Source organism: Marmota marmota, unplaced genomic scaffold (genome assembly GCF_001458135.2).
Source record: "Marmota marmota marmota unplaced genomic scaffold, marMar, whole genome shotgun sequence".
Taxonomy (NCBI): domain Eukaryota; kingdom Metazoa; phylum Chordata; class Mammalia; order Rodentia; family Sciuridae; genus Marmota; species Marmota marmota.
Window position 1 is genome coordinate 25,433,955 of NW_026000153.1, and position 24,355 is coordinate 25,458,309.

The following is a 24,355-nucleotide window of genomic DNA, read 5'->3' on the forward strand; positions in this document are numbered from 1 at the left end:
CCTCTGCTCTCTCACCCAAACCCTCCCCCTCCTTCACAAATCAGCTCAACTCTCAGCAGGTCTATGAAGCCTGTGTACCTGCTCTAGGCCTGTCCTCTGTCCCTGGCTCCACCCAGCCCATCTGAGTGTGGAGTGGCCACCTAGCTCCACACAGTGTGGACTGTGTTCTATGGACCCAGAACAAGGCTCAAGGCCTATCTCATCCAAGCTGCATAGCCCCTCAGCCTAGGTCCAACTGCTGGTTTCCCCACCTTTTAGGTACGGACCTATTTACCCCTGAGGCTGTAGGGGATGGATCTAGATGCCTGGATCCCAACTAGGTCACTCCCTCTGGACTGAACAGGAGACAGATACAGGGAGACACTCTAGAGAACAAAGTGCGACAAACAGTGGAGGAGGAGATGACTCACCATCCCCAACTGTGACCAACAGTGGGAAGTCTGAGCAATGGCCCAACAGAACACCAAAGCACCCTCTCTGCCTCCTCAGGAAAGAGAAGTCCCTTTGGGTGAGATGCTTTGACCCACGGTGTCAAATTGGAAATAAACTTCTTAGAAGCTTCTGGAAGCAAGAAAGATCCCCAGCAAAAGGAATAAAGCCATCTAGGTTATCAGTCTGACTGTCACAGCATAACATGCCTGTATTCAAGGAATACCTACTTATTCTACTTAATAATGGCTCCAGGAGCAAAAGTAGTGTTTTTGTTTTGGATGTGAAGTGTCCCCTAAAAGCTCACATGTGAGACAATGCAAGACTGTTCAGAGGGAAAATGACTGGGTTAGAAGAGTCTTAACCTGATCTGTGAATTAATCCCCTGATAGGGATTAACTGAGTGGTAACTGAAGGGGTAGGGTGTGGCTAGAGGAGGTGGGAATTAGGGCGTGGCTTTGATGTATATATTTGTATCTGGAGAGTGCAGTCTCTCTCTTTGCTTCCTGGTCACCATGATGTGACCTGCTTCCCTCTAACACCCTCTCCAGCCATGATGTTCAGCCTTACTTTGAATGGAGCCGGCCTTCTCTGGACTAAGATCTCTGAAACCACGAGCCCTCAAGTGAACTTTTCCTCCTTACAGTTGTTGTGATCAGATCCTTTTCATCACAGCAGCAAAAAAGGTTGACTAAACCAGGTAGTGATGCTGGCAAATCTACTACAGCATATTATCATAATCCTTCTATTTTATTATTAGTTGCTAACCTCTCACTTCGCCTAATTTACAAACTAAACTATCACAGGTCTGTTATGTATAGGACAGAACACTGTATGTAAGATTCAGTCCTATCTTTGATTTTAGGCATCCACTGGGAGTCTTGGAATGTACCCCAAGGATAAGAAGAAATGACCACATCCATATTAAAATAAAGGGAACTCATCTGTCTCTTGACTTTGCACAGTCACCTCCCATTACCACATCAAGGGCACAGGGCAGCATCTTGTGTGCTGGGCCTACCTGACAGCGAGGATGTGCACCGGCTGGGAGCGCTGCACTTTCTGCCTCGGGGACGCCTGTGGCTGGGCAGGCTTTGAGGCCGAGGCTGGTGGCTGGCTGCGGGCATGCTGCCCATTCTGCAGGAGAGGCACCGTATCGGACTGCATGTTGCAAGCTGAGTAAAGGCTCTCCAGAGATGCGTTCATATCACTCACCAGCACTTCCAGGTCCACATCATCCTCTGTACACGAAAAGGCAAGAACAGAATGAAATGTTAGTGGCAGCAAGGTTTCATACCCAAATGTGCATTTTTTGGTGACTGGTCACCAAAGTCAACAATATTTTTAAAATATTACATAAGGATTCATAAATATCTTCAAGTAACCAAACATATTGCATTAATAATTATTGATACATAGAGCCATAATTCAATCGCACCTCCACATGTCTTTACAGGGAGTACCAGGTGGAGCCCCTGAATAGCTCAATACCCTCCTTCTACACCTCTTTCCTTCCTCCCCACTGTCACTGGAGTGGGCTGTGCATAGCCAAGGTTATATAACAAGACCCCACTGTCCTAGTCTTTGCTGGCAGGATCCCAAGTGGACAGTGAGCCCTAAGGCCAGACTCTTCTTCCTTCCTTGAAATTCCAGAAGTACAACAAAGACAAGAACAGAGTGGCACCAAACCTTGACACCAGTCCCAGTCCAACAAAACTAAAAGGTGGAGAGACAGTGGCATAGAAGTCACTGTGCAGCTACTGCTAAAACACGTGCCTACAGACTTCTAGGCACCACCCTCCACCCCTTGAGTGGCCTGAAGTCTGAGGAAGCCCATTCTGACAGTGGAGGGCATGAATCACACATAGACAGAAGGCACGATGGTATGGAGGGCAAGCCAAAGAGAATGACAGGAAACACAGAGAAAGGTATGAGTGAGCACACAAGGGCTGTGATGGTTAACTGTGTGTGTCAACTGGCTGAGCCATGGTATTCCAGCTTAACATCCAAATAGAAGTTTTCCTTTTAACAACCAAATAGAAGTTGTGCTGAAGGTGTTACTTAGATTAATATTTAAATCAGTGGACATGGAGCAGGCAGACTGCCTTTGCCTTATCCAATCAGGCAACGGCCAAAAAGAAGAGGACTGACTTCCTGGGGGGAAGGTGCAATTCTATCTCTAGACTTGACACACGGTTCTTTCCTGAGTCCCCAGCCTACTGCCTACCCTGTGCATTTTGGACTTGCCAGCCTCCACAATCATTTGACTTCAGTGTGCATCTCTCTACATACATCTTATGGGTTCTTACTGATTCTGTCTCTAGAAAACCCTGACTGCACAGAGACATAGGGATGTAACAGTACACAGAGATGGAGGAGAGTGGGGATGGGAAAAGAGACAAGGAACCAGGACTGGGTCACATAGCCAGCCCAGGGAAGACACATAAAACATTCTCCCACCTCTATAATAATTGTATTTTCATGTGTTTAAGCTATTTTGAGTTTGTTTTTTATCTGTCACCAATGTTTCCTAATAAAACTGACCCCTTTTTTTATTTTTTGCATTTTCAGGTTTGCCCCTTTTTAATAAAAACCAAACAAATAATCACCTAGGCTCACTGTAATGCAGAACTTTGAAACTAACATAATTCACCATCTTATTTGCTCTCAAAATAATCTCAAGTGACATTCACCCCACACATAAGACTTAAGAATCACAGAAATCAAGACCCTCATGCTACTAAAGGCTACATACAGGCTTCTAATAGGGAGGAAGGAACACAGAGACATTTGCAAACTTGGACACTGCAAACTTGCTTATTCTGGCCCTGCTCCTACTGCCTTGAGGCCCAGGGCGAGAGACTCAGCTTTCTATTCTTGGCGTCTTCAAATCTAACATGGGGTGAGCAATAGTAGTCACACCTTTGGGGGAGGGGGAGGATTACGCTTTACATAGTGCCTGGCATGGAGTAAACAGTAAGATGTTATTTATTAGCTCTATTTCATCTATTCCTTACAAAATAATATAAAGAGGTCACGACTAACTAGTTTAACAGCTCAACATATAGGTCTAGAGGACTTAGGTCGCACAAGCAGTGTCTATAGAACCTAGAATTTGAAAACAAATTTAGCTACTCATTTGACCTCACCAGGTGTGTGTACAACAGATGAGCACACAGCTCTTCCTGGAACACTTGGCTCTTCCTGCCTCTCCGGTTCCCTACACAAAAGCCTCGAATGACAGCTGGGGAGTGGAGCTTAGTGGTAAAGCACTTGCCTAGCACGCTCAAGGCATGGGGCTTGATACTAGTACTAAAAAAAAAAAAAGTCTCAGAGGGTCTTTGCTTTGGCTTCCCTTATGTCAAGACTAAAGGGCATAACAGAACAAAATCACTTCAAAACCCAGCCTAAAGAAGGCCTGGCAGCCAAAATGGCACAGAGAATGGGAGAGAATAGAACAGGGTTGCCTAATGGTTAGCATCTGGGCATCTGTGGTCAGCAGGACAAGGGGTAAAGCAATGTACAGTTACAGGAAACCTTGGGCAGAAGAAGAAGGGCCATGGAATCCTCCATGTGCTCCTTACCCTCCAAGCAATGGTACCCAAAGAGGGTCTCTGATGAGGCAGGTCATGCTCAAGGTCAAGAGGAAGACAGACAGACATCAGGGGACTAAAATAGCAGCAATAAGACCATGATGTCTGATGTGCCCAGTCCCAGCTGGAATGAAGAATGGAAGCCATGTGGGAGAGATGCTGGGGTTGTTGAGTAAATAGGAACTGGGAAAGAATGGGGATCATTCTGAGAAAGGTGCAGACATCAAGTTGGACCTCAAAACTTGGACTGCCCTGAAGGTCCAGGGTCTGTGTGGGGAGAAAGAAGAAGAGAGGACGAGAATGCTGCTATAGTTCAGGTTATAAGCAGTCAAATATTAATCCTGTGGCCAGATATTAAAAGGACAAAAGTGCTGAATCAATAACTAATGGTCACCATATAATTAATAATTAATATATCACAAGGGAGAACTCTCGGGGTCAGCAGGCAGAACTCCTATTTATAGTTGGGGGTAGGGGAAGACAGTGGGAAAAAGTTGGTTGACAGAAAACCAGAACCTGTGGGAGCTAGTGTATACATGCCTGTAGTTTCTGCTGTCTGCTGACGCTGTGTGGCCTAGGAGAAATCCTCCTCTGTACAGCATCAGGGCAACACTTGGCAAAGGCACAAATGTCGGGAAGTAGCTGTCCAGAGACAGCCAACTGCTAATGAAAAGACTTCAGTTCTATATTTATTAGGACCTCAGAGAACTCATTGTGAAGAAAAGTGTAAGTTACACTAGAGCTCACAAACACGGGGCTTTGGGAAAGTTCTAGAATACATGCATCATGAATGCCACTCACCTACACTCACCGCATTTAGCTGATGTGGTAATAGTGGGTTAATCTAAGGTCTGTAAAACAATTAAGGTCACACGCTGCTCTTAACTCACCGTATTAACTGCTCAATATTTCCACCTTAATGGACCATTTAAGAATCAATACTGGGTGGAACACAAAGTTCACTGTAATTATGGAGTCAGTCTTGGGGAATGCACCAGGGGCCCTCATCACCTGCACACGCAGACTGAGGGAGCTCTCTGCCAATCCAGTGGCACTTCATGGAGGGATGTTTTTTAAGTATTTAAAGACGGGAGGAACCCTGGCAGAATACAAAGGCCCCTGTTTTCACCGCTCACATCCTGCTTTAGAAATCAAACGGTAATACAGTTCTTACTCTCAGACAGGTCTCGTCTGAGAAAATAAAACGTCTCGATTCCTGCTGGCATATTTTCAGCTGCAGTTATTTTTCCCCCCTGGGTATTTCTGACAGCCCTTGGCAGTGCCCACCCCCAGTGACAGTCCCTAGTGTCTCTGGTCTTTTTGCTCCTGTTACTTCTCCGTCAACCAAATAATTCCTGGGTTACACCTCTGTAGTCAAGTCAAATGCAAAACAATTTTGACATTATTTACAGTAAATATATGGTAAACAGATGTCAAAACAGAAAGGTAACACATGTCCTCAGAATATTTTTACTCTCTTCCGAAGTAGGTTATTTACAACTAATTTCTACTTCAGTACATTTGGGTTTCTTTAAACACACAGCCAGGTTAATCTGGTAACATTCACTTAGTTATGATTTTCACAAATTGAATATATATATATGGATGCTTCAAACCTGTAAACATTCTACAGCTTTTAGAGCAAAAACAAAGCTTTTTAAAGAATCTGAAATGCCCTCCTGTAAAATAAACTTTAAAATGTCCTGCAGGGTCAGTTAGCATTTTATCTGTTTTGATAATAAAATGACTATAGTTATCTGACTTTAGGCAAACTTCCTTAAATTCTAAAGTGAAACAAAATGAAATCTTTCTAACACTACTTCATATTTTACAGCAAGTTTTAAAAACTCTTAGTGTAGACTAGGATGTTACTGAAATCACATTTAGTTCTTATAAACATTCCATATGGCTTGTGTTCCATCAGCTCATCCATCTCAGTGAGAATTCTGTATGTCTCTTCCATACATGTAGCCAACTTCTACATTCTTTTCTAGTCCTATGAATCCAAGTAGATCAATAATCACCCATTTGTGAAAGGCTTTCTGCCAGGTAACAGAAGTGGGAACATCAGAAAAACTGATGCTTCTGGAAATGAATGTTCAGATTAAGTATCTATTCAATGCTAACATGGTACAAAAATATTTTCCATGAGCTTGTCTTTCTGGAAGGAATACTAGAAGTGAAAGGGAAAATGATTTTATATATAAAATGCTACTTCATATGAATTTGTGAGAATGTATTTACTGCACAAATATAGCCAAAAAACATGGCTGTTAGGTTATTAATAGTTACTTTCCTTCCTTAAATAACCCAGTCCAAAACTGGGCATGTACTTTGTCCCAAATATTTGAGTAGCTCATCTTAACTCAAATTCACATCTCTTCTCTGTCACTGTCATTAGCAAACTGAGGCTAGTTTAAGTTCTAAAATAAATTCAGGGAAACAAATTTGCATTTGGCTTTATAAACCATTATGAGTGAATGTTTTCCACAAACCAAGAGAGACATGCTGACCAGGAAATGGCAAAGAGGAGAAAGATGGTGTTAGCAGAGGAGGATTTAACTTCCTACACCACCTTACCTCCTTAATGAATAATGCACTTCTTAGTTTACAGCACCATCTAGTGTCTTCTTTATGTTAATTAGAGATTAAAGATGGCATTGGATTCTCTTCAATAAATTATTGTGGCACCTTAAAGATATGCAATTTGCACCATGTGTTTAGAATACACCCACTATGTTCTTTTCTGTGCAGACCCACATAAGTCCTGGTAATGTGCAATGCCATCCCTGTTTCCTCTCTTATCCCTTCCTTTTATTTTTACATTAAGCGTCCATCTTGTTAGGGAACAAAGAGCTGTGGGACGGGGGTATGTGTCATATATGGTTAAGCAAGAACAGACTGAGTCCCTACAAACGAAAAAAAAGGTGGTACTATACCTGAAAAGTTTCTAAGAGAAGTGCAAAGGTCAAAGTTCCTACCCATGCCTATCTGGAAAAGAGCTGAAGGCTAGGCTATGAAAGTGTTTAAACCCAGACCTGTTCACTTGGCAAGCTATTTCTGTTGACTTTTAACCAATTAAAAGTTATGCAAATGTAACAGTTTTACTAAAATATTTTTGCATACCAATTCATCTTCTATTCTCATATTTTCTAAACACATGTGTATAGATCACAATATAAATTGGTTTTGGCCATAAATATGCATATGAAAATCAAGTACTATACTATTAGTATATTTTTCTGTATTATTATGTATATATTTCTGGATACTTGAAGATATTCAGCTAATGTAAAAGCAAATCATTTAATAACGCTAAAGAAAAACTCAAATGCAACTTCTAAATCATGTCACTATTTAAAAAAAAAAAAAAACACATGGGATTGATGTTCTATTGCAGTAATTCCTAAAGGCAGACAAGAAATAAAAGCTCCAGAATTAGTCTGTCTAGTAAATGCATGTAAGTACTCTCATATATAAAACCAGAGTTGTTCATCCATAATACCGAAATTTTCAGTGTTTATAAGAGAAACTTATTTTCCTAACCTTGGATGAAAAGGGCATCCTTTTCTCTCTACCCAACTCACATCAATGTTAGTTAATTGCCATTTTCAATCTCTATTTACTGAGAAAATGCATACCAACAAGCTGATTGAGTTAATAATTTGTAAGAATACCATGCTTTTTGTTGTTGTTTGTTTTCTTGCTTGATGGCCATATACATTTGGAAGAGTGCCTGGAGCAGCTGCTGGGCTCCAATCAATGCATTCTGCCTGTGTAAATTCTCTAGCCCCCACCTGGAGTCAAGGACCCACAGCTTATGTGAGAAGAATAATCATCCAAAGTATTTTCAATGATCTGCTGGTGATATGAATCTGGATAAAAATAAACACATATCCTACGTATACCACAGTCTAACAAAGCTAACCTCACAATGGCTCTTCTAATTTGTCAATGCTGGCTCAACCTATCTGTTGCTTTGTATTTACAGGTGGCATCTTAGTGATTTTTCTTGTAATGCTTTTCCTTTTCCTAAAGCAAATGTAAGGCCATGCATTCAAGGAGGCTGCATACATATTAAGTCCTATATCCACTATTTCCAGTGCTAAACATTTTCTTCTAAAACGTTAGAACTTTATCTGAACCCTCCTCTAAGAACATCTACTAACAAGTTTTAGGTTCAGAATCCTACTCAACAGATCTGTAGATAATACGAGGAATGTTAACCACTGATTCTGCTTTCATGAAATTTATATGCTGTTCCCCTTAAAACTGCATTTAGATTCTAACATTCCTTCCAAGTAAAGTACTATCCCTGATGATTATTTAAGTATCCATAACTGCTAATTAGATTCCGAGCAATCAACAAACAACTGAGATCTAAACTTTTTGTACAACCAGGCAGATGAGTTGCAGAGTAGGCAGTCCACGGCTGCCTGACTGGACACATGAGCCATGTGGTGGTCGGGAGTTCCCTCGAGAAGCCTCAGGCTCCCTACCAGTGCAATGCAAGAGGACCCTGGACTCACTCCATACCCCAGTTCCACTCTAGACAAGCTGCTCCCCATCCTCGGGTCTCCTTCTACTCCTGACTTGGGGGATGATATCAACTAAGGCCCCAGGATGGTGACCAACTTCAGGGCTGCCTGCACCCCTTTATCTTTAGTTCCTTGAAGATATGAGGATTAACAATGGATGGAGAAAATCAGCACTGCAGAATTGAGTTGCTAAAATCATCTCTCTCTCATGGAAGGGGGAAGTGTTCTTGTAATTCCCAAATGCTAAAACTAGAAACAGTCTAGTTGTTGAGTGAATCCAGGTATATTATCCCCTCTCCTGTGTTATGAAGCCCTAAAAAAATCTTCCTGGGCATCTGAGTGTATTTGAGTTCATGGGGTTCTTTGGAAACATGAAAGCCAACGTTCTGACACATTTCTCTGCAAGTTCCAGGTTGCGTCTTTCATGTTTCCCGGGAGCTCCACCTCTCCATCCACACCCGTGCAGCAACTTCCTCATCAAACACTCTGCACTGGCTATTCTACTTCTGCACCTGCACTTCTGTTGAATTTTACAGACAGTGATGCCATACTGGCAGAATTCTAGATTTTGGTTGTGTTAATGTTGGGTAAAGGAGAGCCTTGTAGGCCCCTAGTCAACAAATCCAGAATGTTAGGTGATCCTCAGACCAGCCAGAGCAGGGGACAGCTTCTCTTCCATCCTTCTTCTCCCTCCCTCTTTGACTAGTGGCTGAAAAATTGGGAAGGGACCTGAAGGGCATGAGGGATGACTCCAGGACAGAATGGACAACAGCTCACCCCAGAATGCTTTGACCAACTGGCTAACTAGAATTATTTCATAACTCCTTGGTCTTCGCACAGTGTGAAGCGAGAATCACACCAGTTATGCAGAGTTTGGTAGGTGGTAGACTAACAGTTCTTTTCAGGTAGACTACTAGAGTATTTCATTTTGACCTAAACTGTAGCTAACATTTCCCTCAGATCTAGAATCCCTTAGGAAAAGTCATTTATTTCCCCTCAAGCCAAGTCAAAGATCAGTATTTTGGTTAAGTGAGGGGAAAAGATTGGTTAACAATATTTTGAAAAGATAATCACACCTACCATTGCTTGATAACATCCTAACTAGGGAAAAAGTCCCACTTTTTTTTTTTCTGGTACAGGGGATTGAACCCAGTGACACTTTACCATGAAACTATGTCTTCTTAAGTTGCTTAGTGCCTCACTAAATTGCTGAAGCTGGCAGACAACTTGAGATCCTCCTGCCTCAGCCTCCTGAGTCACTGGAATTACAAAAGCATACCACCGCACCTGGCTCCCATTTTTGCTTTTTTAGTTTCCAAGACTTTTCTATTTCCTGTAGTTTTTCACATAGCCAAAAAGCAACCTGCATGCTACTTTGTTTCTCTGCATTTTGACTCGTCATTTCATAAAAGTGGCTTGAAAAGCTTCAAGACAGAAATGAAAATCTACATTTTGGGAAACATATTTGAATCTGATGAAAGGTGACCTAATAAACTTCATTATGAAAAACAGATTTGGTAATTAGCAACTATGTTACAATTTCCATTCCAACCTAAAAGAGAAGGAAACATAAATGAGCTACACCTCAATGTCCTATTAAAACATTGCAATAGAAAATTTGGGTATATTAATATTTAATTGTTAAACATCTTCAATAATTAGATGAAAGTCCTAAGAGTCAATATAGTTATTCTTTGTTTCATTTACAAACTGTAAAAGCAGGAAAGTGGCCCTACATTTCCTTGGATTCTACATTCACATATTCAACCAACCATGGCTCAAAAATATTCAGGGGATAAACCAAACCAAACCAAAACAAAAACCCTGTGCCTATATTAAACATAGGCAGATTTCCCCCTTATTATTCCCTAAACAAGCACTGTAACAACTATTTACAGTGTTGACTTTGCACTAGTTATTACAAGTAATTGAGAGATGATATGAAGTATATGGGAGGATGCACACAGGTTATATCCAAGAACTACACCATTTTGCAGAAGGGACTTGAATATCCAAAAAATTTTGGCTTCTGTGGGGTCTTGGAACCAATCCCCCAAAGATCTGAAGGATAACCGAATATACCCAGGGAAACTAAAGACAGAGCTTTAAAAAAAAATGCATAACCATGCTGACAGCAGCACTACTTGTAACAACCAAAAGATGGGTACAACCTAGGTGTCCCTCAATGGATGAATGCATAAAGAATATGTAAAAAAAACATAAAAGACTATTATTCAGCCTAGTAAGGAAAGAGATACTAGCCACCCTATAACATGGATGAACCTTGAGGACATTCTTTCCATGAAATAAGTTCATCACAAAAATTAGTAAATAAAAACCTTATGATCCACTTACATGAGGTCCCAAGAGAGGTCATATTCATGGAGACAGTGCAATGCTGGAAGCCAGGGTGGTGGGGTGTGGGGAATGGGGAGTTGGTATTTAATGGGTACAGAGTTTCAGCTGGGGAAGAAGACAGAGTTCTACAAATGGATGTTGGTGGTAGTTGTGCAACAAGGTAACTGTTCTTAAAGTCACTGAACTGTATGCTTCTTAAGAAGGTTAAGATGGCAAATTTTATTTTAGGCATGTTTTATCATAATTAACCATAGTAAAAAAAAAGCCATTTTAAAATTGGATTTGTCAATACCCTCAAACATGGTCAATTAAAGTCTGTCTTCCTAATCTACCTTAAATGTGACACAGTGCCACACTCACTCTTCATGAAGAGAGTCTCCACCCCATGGCACTATGCACTGCCCCTTCTGGTGAGCAAAGGGGTCTGTCCTGGGCTCAGCCCCTTCTCACTCCAGCCCTTGTGGGGATCATTCATCCCTATCACTGAACTGCCCTCTCGTCACTGTTTTCTTGACTCTTGGGCCAGCATGCCTACTCAAACTGGTCCTCCTCCATGATTGGAGCTGAAAAACTCCAGGAATGGATGTCACTCAGGGTGGCCAGTTTAGGGGCTGGGCTCACAGAAGTCAGCCTCAATGTGGTCTTGGATGATCAGTGGTGACACAGGCTTAGTTGTAGGAAAATGTCAAGGGGCAGTTCTCAATAAGAAATATTCAATCAACAAGATGAGGCATGGACCTGGTCAGGAGGAAAAATAAGACCCCTAAAAACCCCAACAAAGAGGAGGACCAATGCAACAGGTGAGAATGTGCAAAGGCACCTGGAACTGGCTTCCCCTCCAGGTGATGACAAGCAGACTGGCTTGTTAAAGACAAGTCTGTCCATCTCTTCGTAGAGTTGCAGTAAACACGTATTCCTTTATCCCAACAACAATAAGGATTTCTAGTACAAATTTTGCATGCTTCCTCCATCAATCCTCTGGACTGTGTTAGGTAGGATCTGCTCAAAGTGTTCACTTTATAATGGTACATGCAAAGCCTCAGTGCCAACAGAGTCTCAATAAATAGAACTATATAAACACAGAAAGTCTATCTACTCTTAGAGACAACCGTTTCCTCAGGGCGACTCCCCATATAGTTGGTATAGGCTAAGGTCTAGAGCAAATCTCAAAATCAAATCAAGATATCCTGGTGACTAGGCAATTCTACCTCTACCACCACCACCACCACCACCAAAAAACAAACAAATAAACAAACCAAAAAAAAAAAAGCAAGATAATGATTAATCCCTGTGTGCCTTGATTCCACTGAGATTTATATTTTAATCTACGTTTTAGGGCACTGTACAATAATCTATTTTTAAAATAAGGAAATCTACTTATTTTTCTCAATGATTCCGTTCATTAAAATTAAAGACCTGGCATCCAAGATTCAGTGAGCGTCACCTAGTAAAGTTTGTAAAGTATTCTTTCCTATATTTTATCCTGCCACATTGTTGCAAGGAAGCACCTGGGCATTACTAAATCTCTGTTGGGTCCTTTAAGACTGACTGAATTCTGCACCACAGAGCCTACACAACACACTAAAGGAATTTTCCACTACCAAAAAGTTTCACCCTGCCAAGTAAAGACCAAGGACCTGAGCTACAAATTGCATTTTAAAAGCACAGATTCAGCTATGCAATTTTTTCTTTGTATTTTAGAAGAAACGGGGTAGGGGGAGAAATCTACCCAAAAAAATATCATTTAAAAAGGGCGAAAGACAAACTGTATCTTTCTCAAGCAATTTAATGTTTCTTCTCAACCTTTTGATTTTAATTCCTAATTCTTCTATTACATCATAAATCAGGCAGAAGCCTGGGTACAAGAAACTATATAAATAACTTGTCATTCTGGAAGGTTCCCATTTTCCATCAACCCTAAAAATATTAGTCCAAGAACACTGGAATTGAAAAGGGAAAATCCAGCTTATGGTCCAAAAGCCTGTCACTCACTGGCACTGGGCTCTCAAAAAAGTCGATGTTTTAAAGGTAAATGAGACACTGGGGAATCTTTATTATCACATTCGACATTAACACTCTATAATTCCATGAACTTAACTCCATAAATTTAAAATCCGTTCATGTGACCAACATTTTTCTCCTTCAACAAATATTTACTGAAAGCTGACTGCATATCCAATATCGTTTCAGGTGCTAGAATACAGATGTTAACAAAGACAGGATTCACCTACAAATTGGAACTATACAGAGGCCATCAGCACAGCCCCTGTGCAAGGATGACAATGCAAATGCATAGTGTGTCCCATGTCTTTTGAATATTTTCACCACAAAGAAATGCATGTTTAAGGACACAGATGAGAGATGCTTCCCTTGACCTGAACATTACACAACTTATATATGTATCAAGACATCATGATACTCCATAAATACATATAATGTTTATGTGTAAATTAAAACAAAAATCCCTGCCACCCAGATGTAATGCCTTAAGCAACAAGCTCTGGAAAAGGATTCCGATGCTAAATATAAAGTAGCACAGAAGGATATGAAACATTTTTTTACTACCTCTGGAAAAATAATTCCCTCTACTAAGAAGTTAAAACCTGATCTGGTTAAGTGGCAACTAACAAGGAGAAAGGAGGTGGATGTATCCTGTAGGAATAAAAGAATAGGCTTCCAACTGAAATGGCATGCCTCAAGCTGAAAAGGGCTGGGATGGGGAGGGGAGGTCCCAAGACCCTGCATTTTGAGTACAGTTTAGTGATAGGTAGGAAGTTAAAGGGAATATGGAGTACAGATCATGTCCTCAGACGAAGAGATCCGTGGTGAAATGAATAAACTTCCTGGTCTATGAACATATACCAGGGGCCAAAAATTCTCCTAGCATGGTTATGCTTACTGCTTGGCAGAGAGAAGAGTTTTAAAATGAGATCTCTGTTTCCAGGCAAGTCAATCATGGAGAGGGTATTCAGCTCAAAAAAGCCTTGATTCTGAGGCATCTGGAGGTGGAAAGTCATCCCAGGAGAACCCTACCAGGCGATTCCAAGAACTGGCACATCTCCCAGAACTGAAAAGCCCAGGAGACAGGAGCTGGCTCTCCAGGACCTGGATGGGAATGCAGTTTATCCAGGACAGGGCACTCAGGATGGGGCAGAGGGGTGGTTTACCCAGAGCTTCCTCTGTCAACCCATCCATCGGCAGGACCACCAGGGGTTGGGGGTGGCGGTATAGGTGAAATCAGGTTCCTGGCACTTACCTGATATACTGAATCCTACCCTATTGGGTTTGGCTCAAGGGAAGGACAGAGATCCCACTATATCTGAATGCTTGTTTTCCTTGAAAATCTATGTGTTAACAGAAACCTAACTTCCGAGGTGAAGGTATGACGAGGTGGGACCTTATGGGGTGATTAGGTCATGATGGTGGAGCCCCCTTATAAAACGGACCCCAGAGAGCTCATTTAACTCTTCTCCCAGACAAAAAACACAGCAAGATGGCATCTGTGAGGATGTGGACCCTCATATAACACTGAAACTGCCAAGGCCTTGATCTTGGATATTCAGTCTCCAAAAGTGTGAGAAACTGTAAAGAAGCTAGGCACAGTGGAGCACACCTGTAATCTCAAGGTGAGGCAGGAGGATCTCAAGTTCAAGGCTTGTCTCAGCAACTTGGCAAGACCCTGACTCAAAAACAGTTAAAAAGGCTGGGGATTGGGTCAGTGGTAAAGCATCCCTAGGTTCAATCCCTAGTACCAACAAAAGGAAGGAAGGAAGGAAGGAAGGAAGGAAGGAAGGAAGGAAGGAAGGAAGGAAGGAACAAATGAACGAATTAACTAAATTATTAACATATAAAAAGGATGAAGTATGTCCCACTTTGAATTGAGGTGGAAGTTCCACTATATATCTTGGTAACTGTGTGACTATACCTAGAAATAAACTGTTAGAACAGAGATGTGTTTGACAAATCATAAAACAAAGTGTGGTATGTTTAGAAGAAAAGTAAAAAGTTGGAAAGGAATACAAAGAGGAAGCAATTTATTTTAATGGTCAGTGGAGAACAAAGGGAAGTGCCCAGGGAGAAGGTAGTAGTGGTATGGACCAAAGAACAGCTGAATTTAAACATACAGAAATGGTTATAGCTAGTCCTGGATGATGGGTGGCTAAAACACCAGATAGAGAAGGTCACAAATCAACAGCAGGTTCCAGAAAAGCAACCAGTCTATGTCACTGTGCCCAAGGGATGTGTACAGGTGCCATGTGGTGTGGTAAGTCAGAAAGTTGAGAGGCCTCCCACAGGGGCCACAGAATCACATTGAGAACTGCCCCATCTGCTCCACAGCTAGTCCACCTTCTATGATACAGGACTCAGCCTATTCCTCCATCAAGAACAGGGATGCAAGAGTCCCCATTCACTGCACAGAGTCCTCCAGCAGGAAGCATTAGTTATTAGTTTATGCTATTTGACAACCAAATACATTTAAAAATACACAGACAAGGGGCTGAGGCTGTAGTTCAGTGGTGGAGTGCTTGCCTAGCATATGTGAGGCACTGGGTTCAATCCTCGGCACCACATAAAAATAAATAAATAAAATACAAAGTGTCCATCTACAACTAAAAATATAAAAAATAAATGTACATTGACAAAAATGGGAGGGTTAAGAAACTAAAAGTTAACATTATCTCATGGAGAATGTTATCAAGGACTTGGTCAGAATTGAATCTAGAGTTGAACAGCGACCAATCATAGGACATTTCCTATAGGAAATGGCGGAGGAAAGGACAGCAGCAGGCTCTCCAACCCTTGTGGATTCCAGGGGCATCCTGGATAGTTGATAGACTGTTTCACTCCCCTAAAATGTTTACTCCTTCTAGCTACAAAGATTCACTGCAAATATGCATGCATAATAGTGCCTGCCCACAGGTGAGGAACTAACATTTTTGAGTAACTACTTAGAAGTGGGATTAATTCACAGTGGGGTATGCATTAGCTATGTTAATGAAAATGATTTTTGGAGATCTTGTTAAATTGCTTCTGAAGGCAGTAGTACATTCTGTACTGAATGACAGAGGGCTTTTTAACCTTCCTTAAAATCTCTAGCTTGAGGTCTTACTTTGGGGATAGAGTTTAAAATTATGCAAGAAAAAGAACTCCTTCCAAAATTTTTTTTTTTAAAAATTATTTCTATGTACTGATATGGATGGAGGCTGATTAATACAGGTTAACTATAGATTTTTTAAAAATTAGATAAGGTACAATATGGTGGAAAAAAATATAACAATATTGAATTGTAAGAGAAAGGATAATTTTGGGCTTTTTTTTTACATGGAGGAAATTTAAAGATATTCTTTCATAATTAAATAAAAGAATTATTTATTTCTAAATGAATCCTGCTACAACCTAAAAAGAATTTGTACTTCCTTGGGCAAAAGGATCCACACGTTACATGATCATTAAGGCAGAATTGACACAGGGATCAATGTGTATGCCCTAGGCCTGGGCCCCATGCCTCTCATGGCTTTGACAAGCACCAGACACACTCGTTTAACGAGTGAACGAACGAATGAACGAATGAATGGAAGTCACGGGAGAACCACAGGGCAAACGAGCGGAGGAAAAGCAAACCCACCAGGAGAACAGAAAGAGTTGCTGGGATAAAGCCCTCTATTGAGCAGGGAGCATCCTGACAGCTAAAGGAAACATGAAACATTAATGGAGTCCAATTATCTGCTCAAAGGGACGAGACAAAAGAGTGGCGTGAACTGTCAGAGCATCAGGAAAGCGAAGGCCCAGAATAGCTGAGACTTGAAAAATGACAAAGGACGACAATGGCTTTTTCAGTTCTGCTCCAAATAAGGACCAGGAGGAAGAGGTCTGCTGCTTGCTTGACATTGGGGAAAGACAGAGAGAATGCAAGCTCCTCAATGCCTTTTTGTTCCTATCTTCCTTATTAAGACAAATGATCTTCAAAGTGGAAAGGAAGGAATAAGCACAATTAAGGGGAAGCCACGGTCCATGATGGGGGTGGGGCTGCAAAGATCCCATCTCCTTGGCTGCCTTCAAGGCCAAGGAAAATTGATCCCTACAGTTGAAATCTCAGTTAGAGTCACTGAAAAAATCTCAAGAGCCAAAAAGGAAGGAGAATACTGGTGGGCCTGGATAAGGAAGGCAGGCTAATCTGGAGGTATGAAAAGCAGAGGAACCAAAAGCTCAAAGAGGAGTCTACCGGCCTTGGTCAAATCTCAGTTCTGTAACACATGATGGGTGTGGCCAGGGCAACTCGCCCACCTCTGGCCTCTGCTTCTTCCCGTGGAAATAATAATACCTCCATCATGGGGCAGTTAGGTGGACTCAATGGGGTAAAATGTTCTCAACACACACAAATATAATATTAAGGTGATAGATGTGTTAACTGTGATAATTATGATAATGACAATGTTTTGATATATCAGCATGTATTAACATTTAAATAAATTTTATGTAAATCAAAAAGTAATAGGAAAGATTTTTTTCTCCCCTACCAAATAAAAAACAACTATAATTTAATACTGGATACCTTCATGAGTTCATACTGAAAAATTCAGTTACATTCTAACATCATAGGACTTATTGAGCCATCCACCATTCCTTTCTCATACTTTTTCTGACATTAAATCCCATTATTTAGATAAAATAGTTACTTCTTTGCTCAGTCCTTGAATATATAAAAATCAGTTACTAACCTAAACTTCTAAGTATGGAAATTCTTAATAGTTTAAGATCTTAATTTTATAATAGGGAAGTCACCTAAACATGGAGGAAGTAGAAGATGGGAAGAAAGAAATCACAGAAATCGAAAAGACTACCATATCATCACATTACCTGACACTACAGGAGGATCATCACCAACTTGTGTATTTGCCCTTATTCTATGTGGTATGGCCCATTTCATATTCCATAAAGCAAAAAGAACATGGACATTGGGAGAATTTTGTGGGGAAAGGATTATACGATGATTCTCCTAGCTTTTCTGGCATCTCAACCTCAATAAAAAGTGTTAGGCATATTGGGGGGAAGTGGAAACAAATCAAAATTAGCATAATCTTAGGTATCAATAGCCAATCAAAGGCCCATATTCACAACTATTCAGTATTCTATTTAGCATTTTGGAAAAAGAAACATATTTGAAAATAGTATAGTTTAGCCATAAGGAAATGATAATTGAGAAAAACAAAAGTTACTTTTACATATATATATGAATACAAAGAAATGATTAAAAGTTGGAAGCCACTTTTGTAAGACTGTTGGACTAAATGAGAGGTCATTAAAGATTCTGCAAGCCTGGTTCAAAAGCAACCATGAGGAGCCACTGTCTTCTTGGGAGACTTGTGTGTATTCTCTATGATCCTGTCCTTATCCAAGCTTCTCCTGATGCCCGGGAATAGCCTGGCAAGAAGGGAAGGGCTTTGTCAGCTGGTTTTCTTTGCTTGCCTGGAATTACCAGAAATGTCACATGTGCAGGCAGGGCTTGAGAGTTTTCTGGAACTCACGTCTATTTAGGACATGTGAGTTCAGGAATTCATTAAATAAATATCTATGAAACATGACTCCAGAAAGCGCACTATGGTAGAACCTTCAGGATTAAAGTAAGACTTGGTTAGAGTCCTCAAGAAATCTATATTCTCTGGAGAAAGCAGACAGGGGAAAGGCAAAGCTCCTTCAAGTATCATTTTATGTATTTTCAGGTGTGTTCCTGGTGGCCCTCTTGAATTATCTTAAACCTGGTGCTAAATGCAATTTGGCTTTGATTCCCATTCCACCATTGCACTAGAATGTCCGTGGTCATAGGAACATTATGCACAAAAACAAAAGGGGGAAACAACTCAAGCGCCCATCTACAATGAATGGGCAAACCAATATGGTATATCCATACAACAGAAATATTATTCAGGTATAAATGACATGAGATTCTAATATGTGTAAAATGGATGAACCTCGAAAATATGCCAGATGAAAGAAGCCAGTTACAAAAGAATAGATATTATATAATTCCAATTATATGAGTTACCTAGAATAGTCAAATTCAGAGTCAGGAAGTAGATTAGAGGTTACCAGGGCTGGGAGAATTATTGCTTAATGGGTACAATTTTGTTTGGGGTGCTAGAAAGTTTTGGAAATAGATAATGGTGATAGTTGCTCAACACTGTGAATATAATTAATGTCGCTGAACTGCATACTTAAAATCATTAGAATGGTAAATTGTGTTTTATATATTTTACCACAATGAAGAAATAGTTCTTAGAAATTGTTTAAGAGTAATTCCAGCTATTACAAAACCAAGCACTTTCAAAGGAAAATGCACCCCATCCTGCAGGGTGCTACTAAGAAAGGCATGAAGCATTTTTAGCAACTGTCACACAAAAATAAGCAGCTTATGTTAGGAACAAGGTAATAAAACAAGAGCAATAAATCCTCTTTGCCAGATAGAAGTAACAGGTCAAGGAAAGTCACAGCTAATCTTATATTCTCAACATCAGGCCCCTTGTAAGGAACCAGGCAACTCCAGATCTAAATCAGAGTATCTGACTAGGACTTGAAAATTAAGGAAGCAGAAAAAGAAAATCAACAACAAAAAATTGGCAATATATCTTGTCATATTTGATCACACATCCCATGGCATTTTGTTAAAAAGAATCCCACAGGATGAACTTGGTGTCAGGCACAAGAATGGGAAGGGAAGGGAATGAAGATGTGAGGGAAGTACTGAGAAGGCACACCACAGACTCCTATAGGTCCTGCAGACTGTGCTCCATGCTGGCCTGGGAGACTGGCCGACCGCTCCCAGGGAGGGAATGAGCCTTTGTACTGCACTGCCAGAGAGCAGCACATCCCAGGTCCACTCATCATAGACTCCCAGGGCTGTGCATGTGCCAAGAGGGAAGATGAACACTGCACTTGGACACACTTGAAAGAGGGACTGTGCCCTTCTGTTCCCTGAAACAGACCTCGGAGCACTGGCTCCCTTGATTTCCAGCTCTGTTGGTTTCCTTATTTTTCATGTAAAATAAGTGTCCAGAATCAGTTTGCTTTTTTTTTTTTTTTTTTTTTTGCAAACTGCCTGCTTATGCACTTTGCTAGTTTTTCTATTTGACTGTTACTTATTTTATTTATAGGACTTACAGAACTTTTTTTTTTAATAAACAGAAGACAGTAATTCTCCACATGATACATGCATTATATTTTTCCCCCCAGGTTAAAGTGTGCTTTTAGTATTTTAAATATCATCTTGTGTGTTTGCATAAAAATGTACACTTATACACCAACTTACCATTTTTCCTTTATAGTACAGCTACATCTTATTTAGTAAAGTCTGATTTTGACATACTACATGAAGATTTTCACTATTCATTAATTTCTGTTAATCAAATAAATAAAAGACATTTTCTTTTTTCACTCTTGTTATTTACTTGCCTAAAATTGAGTATTACGTATTATACATAGTAAGGTTCCAGGCACCCGATTCGCCCCCAATATAAATAGTCATGTTTCCTGTGATCTCGGTTCTCCCATGACTATTGTTGCTGTATGCCATTTCTGTTAATGTGTTGGTGTCAACAGGGTATCTACTCTGATCCTTGGATCTATCTCTCTGCCCATGAGTAAACCATATACTTTCTTCTTGTGAAGTCTCATGAGAAATCTTGCTATCTGATAGCGCAAATCACCCCTCCACATGTCTTATCCTTCTCCACATTTCTCTTGGCTATTACAAAGTCTTACTAAGTTTCACTCTTCCTTATTAAACTTAGGAAACATTTGCAAAGTCACACAAAACTCTGCTGGATATTTGGTTGCACCTGCAACTAGTTTAAAGATAAACTTGGAAAGATGTAATAATCTTCACTATATTCTGTCTTCTCATCTATGACCATAGTATAACTCTCCACTTCTTCAGGACTTTAATCTCTTTAGCAACATCCTATGTCTGGTAATCTTGTTGAGTTTATTCCTAGACACCTTATAATTTTCATTACTGCCAGGCATGGAGGCATACTCCTGCAATTCCAGCAATTTAGGAGGCTAAGGCAGAAGGATCACAAGATCAAAGCCAGCCTTAGAAACTTAGTGAGGCCCTCAGCAATTTAGCAAGACCCTGCTTCAAAATAAAAAAAATAATTTAAAAAGGGCTGGGAACGAGGTTAAGTGGTTACATACCCTTGAATTCCTGGTACCAAAAAAGAAAAAAAAAATCATTACTAATATAAATGAGATTTCTTTGGGCATTATATTTCCTGATTGTTTCTTAATAGTATACAAGAATACTATTAAATTTTACTTGTTGATATCACATTATATCTGCCATCTTACTGAACTCTTATTCATTTTAAAAGTTTGTATATCGGGGCTGGGGTTGTGGCTCAGCAGTAGGGCGCTCACCTAGCATGTGTAAGGCCCTGGGTTTGATCCTCAGCACCACATATAAATAAATAAAATAAAGGTGTTGTGTCCAACTACAACTAAAAAAATAAATAAATATTTTAAAAATAGTTTGTATATCTGTGTACATTTTCTATTTGAATAATCATATTATTTGCAAATAAATACAGATTTTATTTCTTCCATTTCAAAGTTTACATTTTTGTGTCTTCATTTATTCTTTTATTGCAACTGCTAAGACCTCTAGTATACATCTATGTCTGATTCTGGATATTCCTGGGCATGACTCTATTATTTCTCCATTATGGATGATGCAAGCTGTAGGTTCTTGACAAATCAATTTTTTTAAAAAAAATATTTTTGTAGTTGTATATGGATATAATACCTTAATTTTATTTATTTATCTTTATGTGGTGCTGAGGATTGAATCCAGGCCTCACATGTGCTAGGCACTAGCTACCACTGAGCCACAACCCCAGCCTCAACAAATCAATTTTAAAAGGTTAAAAGTTTCCTTTTCAGTCCTGGTCTCTTAAGAGATTTGTTGTTGTTTGTTCTGTGTTACAATAAGTGGAAAATTCTATTTTCATGTCTAGTGAGATGACCACTTGCTTTTTCTTTATATTAAATGTGTTACTGCCTACAATGGTAAACCATCCTTGCATTACTATAATAACCCCAACTTGGTCATATTAATTGTTTTACATTTCATTTAAGAGAAATTGCTGAATCTGATTCATTTATGTTTTACTTGGACTTTTGTTTCATTTTGTAAACATGTGAAATGGGATTTTGATTTCTAGTATTGTCTCAAAGCTACCTGAACGTATCATAAATAGGGGAAAGTTCTTGGTCCTCTGTCTACCTCTGAAAACATTTGTATAAAGAAAGACATTATTTGTTCCTGGAAAGTTTGCTAACATTAATCTACAGAACTACCTCGGTATTTTTGAAGGGGCAGTAATGATTATTGCCAGAGTTATTTAATATTTCTGTATCTGGAGGCTGGAAATGTAGTTCAATAGTAGAGCACATGTCTAGCATGCATGAGGCCCCGACACTAGTTCAATCCCCAAGACCACCAAAAAAAAAAAAATGATTTCATAAAGAATCAATTTTACTTTTATATTTTTGCAATAAATTGTCTATCTTCTTTCATGCCTTTGTCCTTCTACACATCTGTGCTAGAGGTTTACTGTTAGGATGTTTTTTGTTTGTTTGTTTTGTTTTGTTTTTAACAAAGACTGGCTTTCATTTTGTTCTTGTTTATTGACACTTTATTTCAATAATTTCTCATTTTAATTTTTATAATTACTTCCTTCTGCATTTCTTAGACTTATTCAATTTGCATTTTTCTAATTTCAATTTTTCTTCCTTTTGAAGCTTAGGAATTTAGTCCTACTTGAGTAGCACTATACAACTTTCCACTTGTACTATGTTCATTTCCATTAGGTTTTAAATGACTGACATTTCCACTGTGGGTTTCTCTTTAACCCATGAGTAAAATATGGGTCTCTTTTAAAGTTTCCACAAACATGTTTACATGTTTTGTCTTGAACTTTTTGTGTTGATGTCTGATTAATCACACTGGGTCAAAGAACATGGCTTGCGTTGAATGGATTGCTTAAAATTTAGTGCAACTTTCCATATATGGTCAATTTCTCAAAAAAGTTAAGACAGGTTTTAAGAAGAATCAAGACTGTCTCTCTGTTGGGTACAGGGTCCTAGGTGTCTCTACCAATGGAAGTCTGGCAATACTGTGGTATATATTTCTGGGATTACCCCTACTATCTTACATTGTATTTTCTGTTTAACATCTTCTCTCTTTCATATCTTAATTTTTCTTCTTTTTCTACTTGATGTTGTTTGATTTTTTAAAAATATGTATCCCCTTGTACTTTTTTCTGCTAGGTTAAAAGCTATAAATTATATGTGTATTCTTTCAGTGATAACAGTCAATATTTTAGTTGCACATAATATGTTAAAACACATGATTAAATATATTTTTTCCCTAAAAAGATGTCCAGTTATTTCACATTTTACTCCTCCATATGAAGCCCTTTTAGGATTTAACCACCGAGTAATCCGCATCCCACAGAGACACACATACACACTCTCAACATCTATATGGAGTTTCAGCTTAACCTTATCTTAACAATTCATATGGGATTACATTTTCAACATTGTACCAATGTCTCTGCACATTACTGTTCCTTATATGCCATGTTTCACATTCCTTCTTCCTGAAGTAAATTTAATTACTCTTTTGGTCTTTACTGGTAAACCCATTTTCTCCATCTTTGCCTTAGAAAGCTGTACTTTGCTCTCACTGTGGAGCAATATGTTGGTATAAAATTCTAGATGGACAGTTATTTTTTGCCTCAGCACTTTGAGAGTACATCACATTGTCTCTGGCATTTATTGTGCTAAGTCAACATCAACCCCAAGGTTATTCCTGTGTAAGTACATCTGTGTTTTCCTTCAAGACTTCTTCTCTTCCACTTTTTGGACTAGCCCTAAATGCTTTTAGATATGAACTAATCTTCCTTTTTCCTTGGTAGTTCTTTGAGTGTAATTTGAGAGTTGTATCTTTCTTCAGTTCTGGCCAATTCTCAGCTCTTATCTCTGTTATCTCTGAGTTTCCTTCTCTACTTCTCCCTCCCCAAAAGACTGTAGGATCTTTGGTACCTGACTGCTCACTCCCTCTTCCTTTACCTCTCTGCAATCTATGCAAGTTGACTCTCTTAGAACTAACTTCCAACTCTTGAACCCCCTTTAGAGAGAAGACAACCCTTTAAAAAAATGGAAATGATATAATAATATCAATAATCGTCAATAAAAATATTTCAGTGTTTGGAATGGAGAAAAACTGAAGGCATTCCCTCTAAAATCTGGAACAAGACAGGGATGCCCTCTCTCTCCACTTCTGTTCAACATAGTTCTCGAAACACTGGCCAGAGCAATTAGACAGACGAAAGAAATTAAAGGCATCAAAATAGGAAAAGAAGAACTTAAATTATCACT

At 39.5% G+C, this 24,355-nt stretch overlaps 1 protein-coding gene and 1 non-coding gene across 9 annotated transcripts in view; one reads left to right on the forward strand and one right to left on the reverse strand.

Moving 5' to 3' along the window:
- The window catches only part of Grb10 (growth factor receptor bound protein 10), a 175,481-nt gene that overhangs the window by 73,544 nt on the left and 77,582 nt on the right, over nucleotides 1-24,355 (reverse strand). For all 8 annotated transcript variants that reach the window (XM_048786618.1, XM_048786619.1, XM_048786622.1 and 5 more), the window contains one exon: nucleotides 1,451-1,670. In XM_048786618.1, coding sequence (XP_048642575.1) covers nucleotides 1,451-1,670 — 220 coding nt within the window. The remainder of the gene's footprint in view (nucleotides 1-1,450; nucleotides 1,671-24,355) is intronic.
- Nucleotides 13,125-13,230, forward strand: LOC125611571. The gene has a single exon (XR_007341781.1). It is a non-coding gene; the product is annotated as a U6 spliceosomal RNA (small nuclear RNA).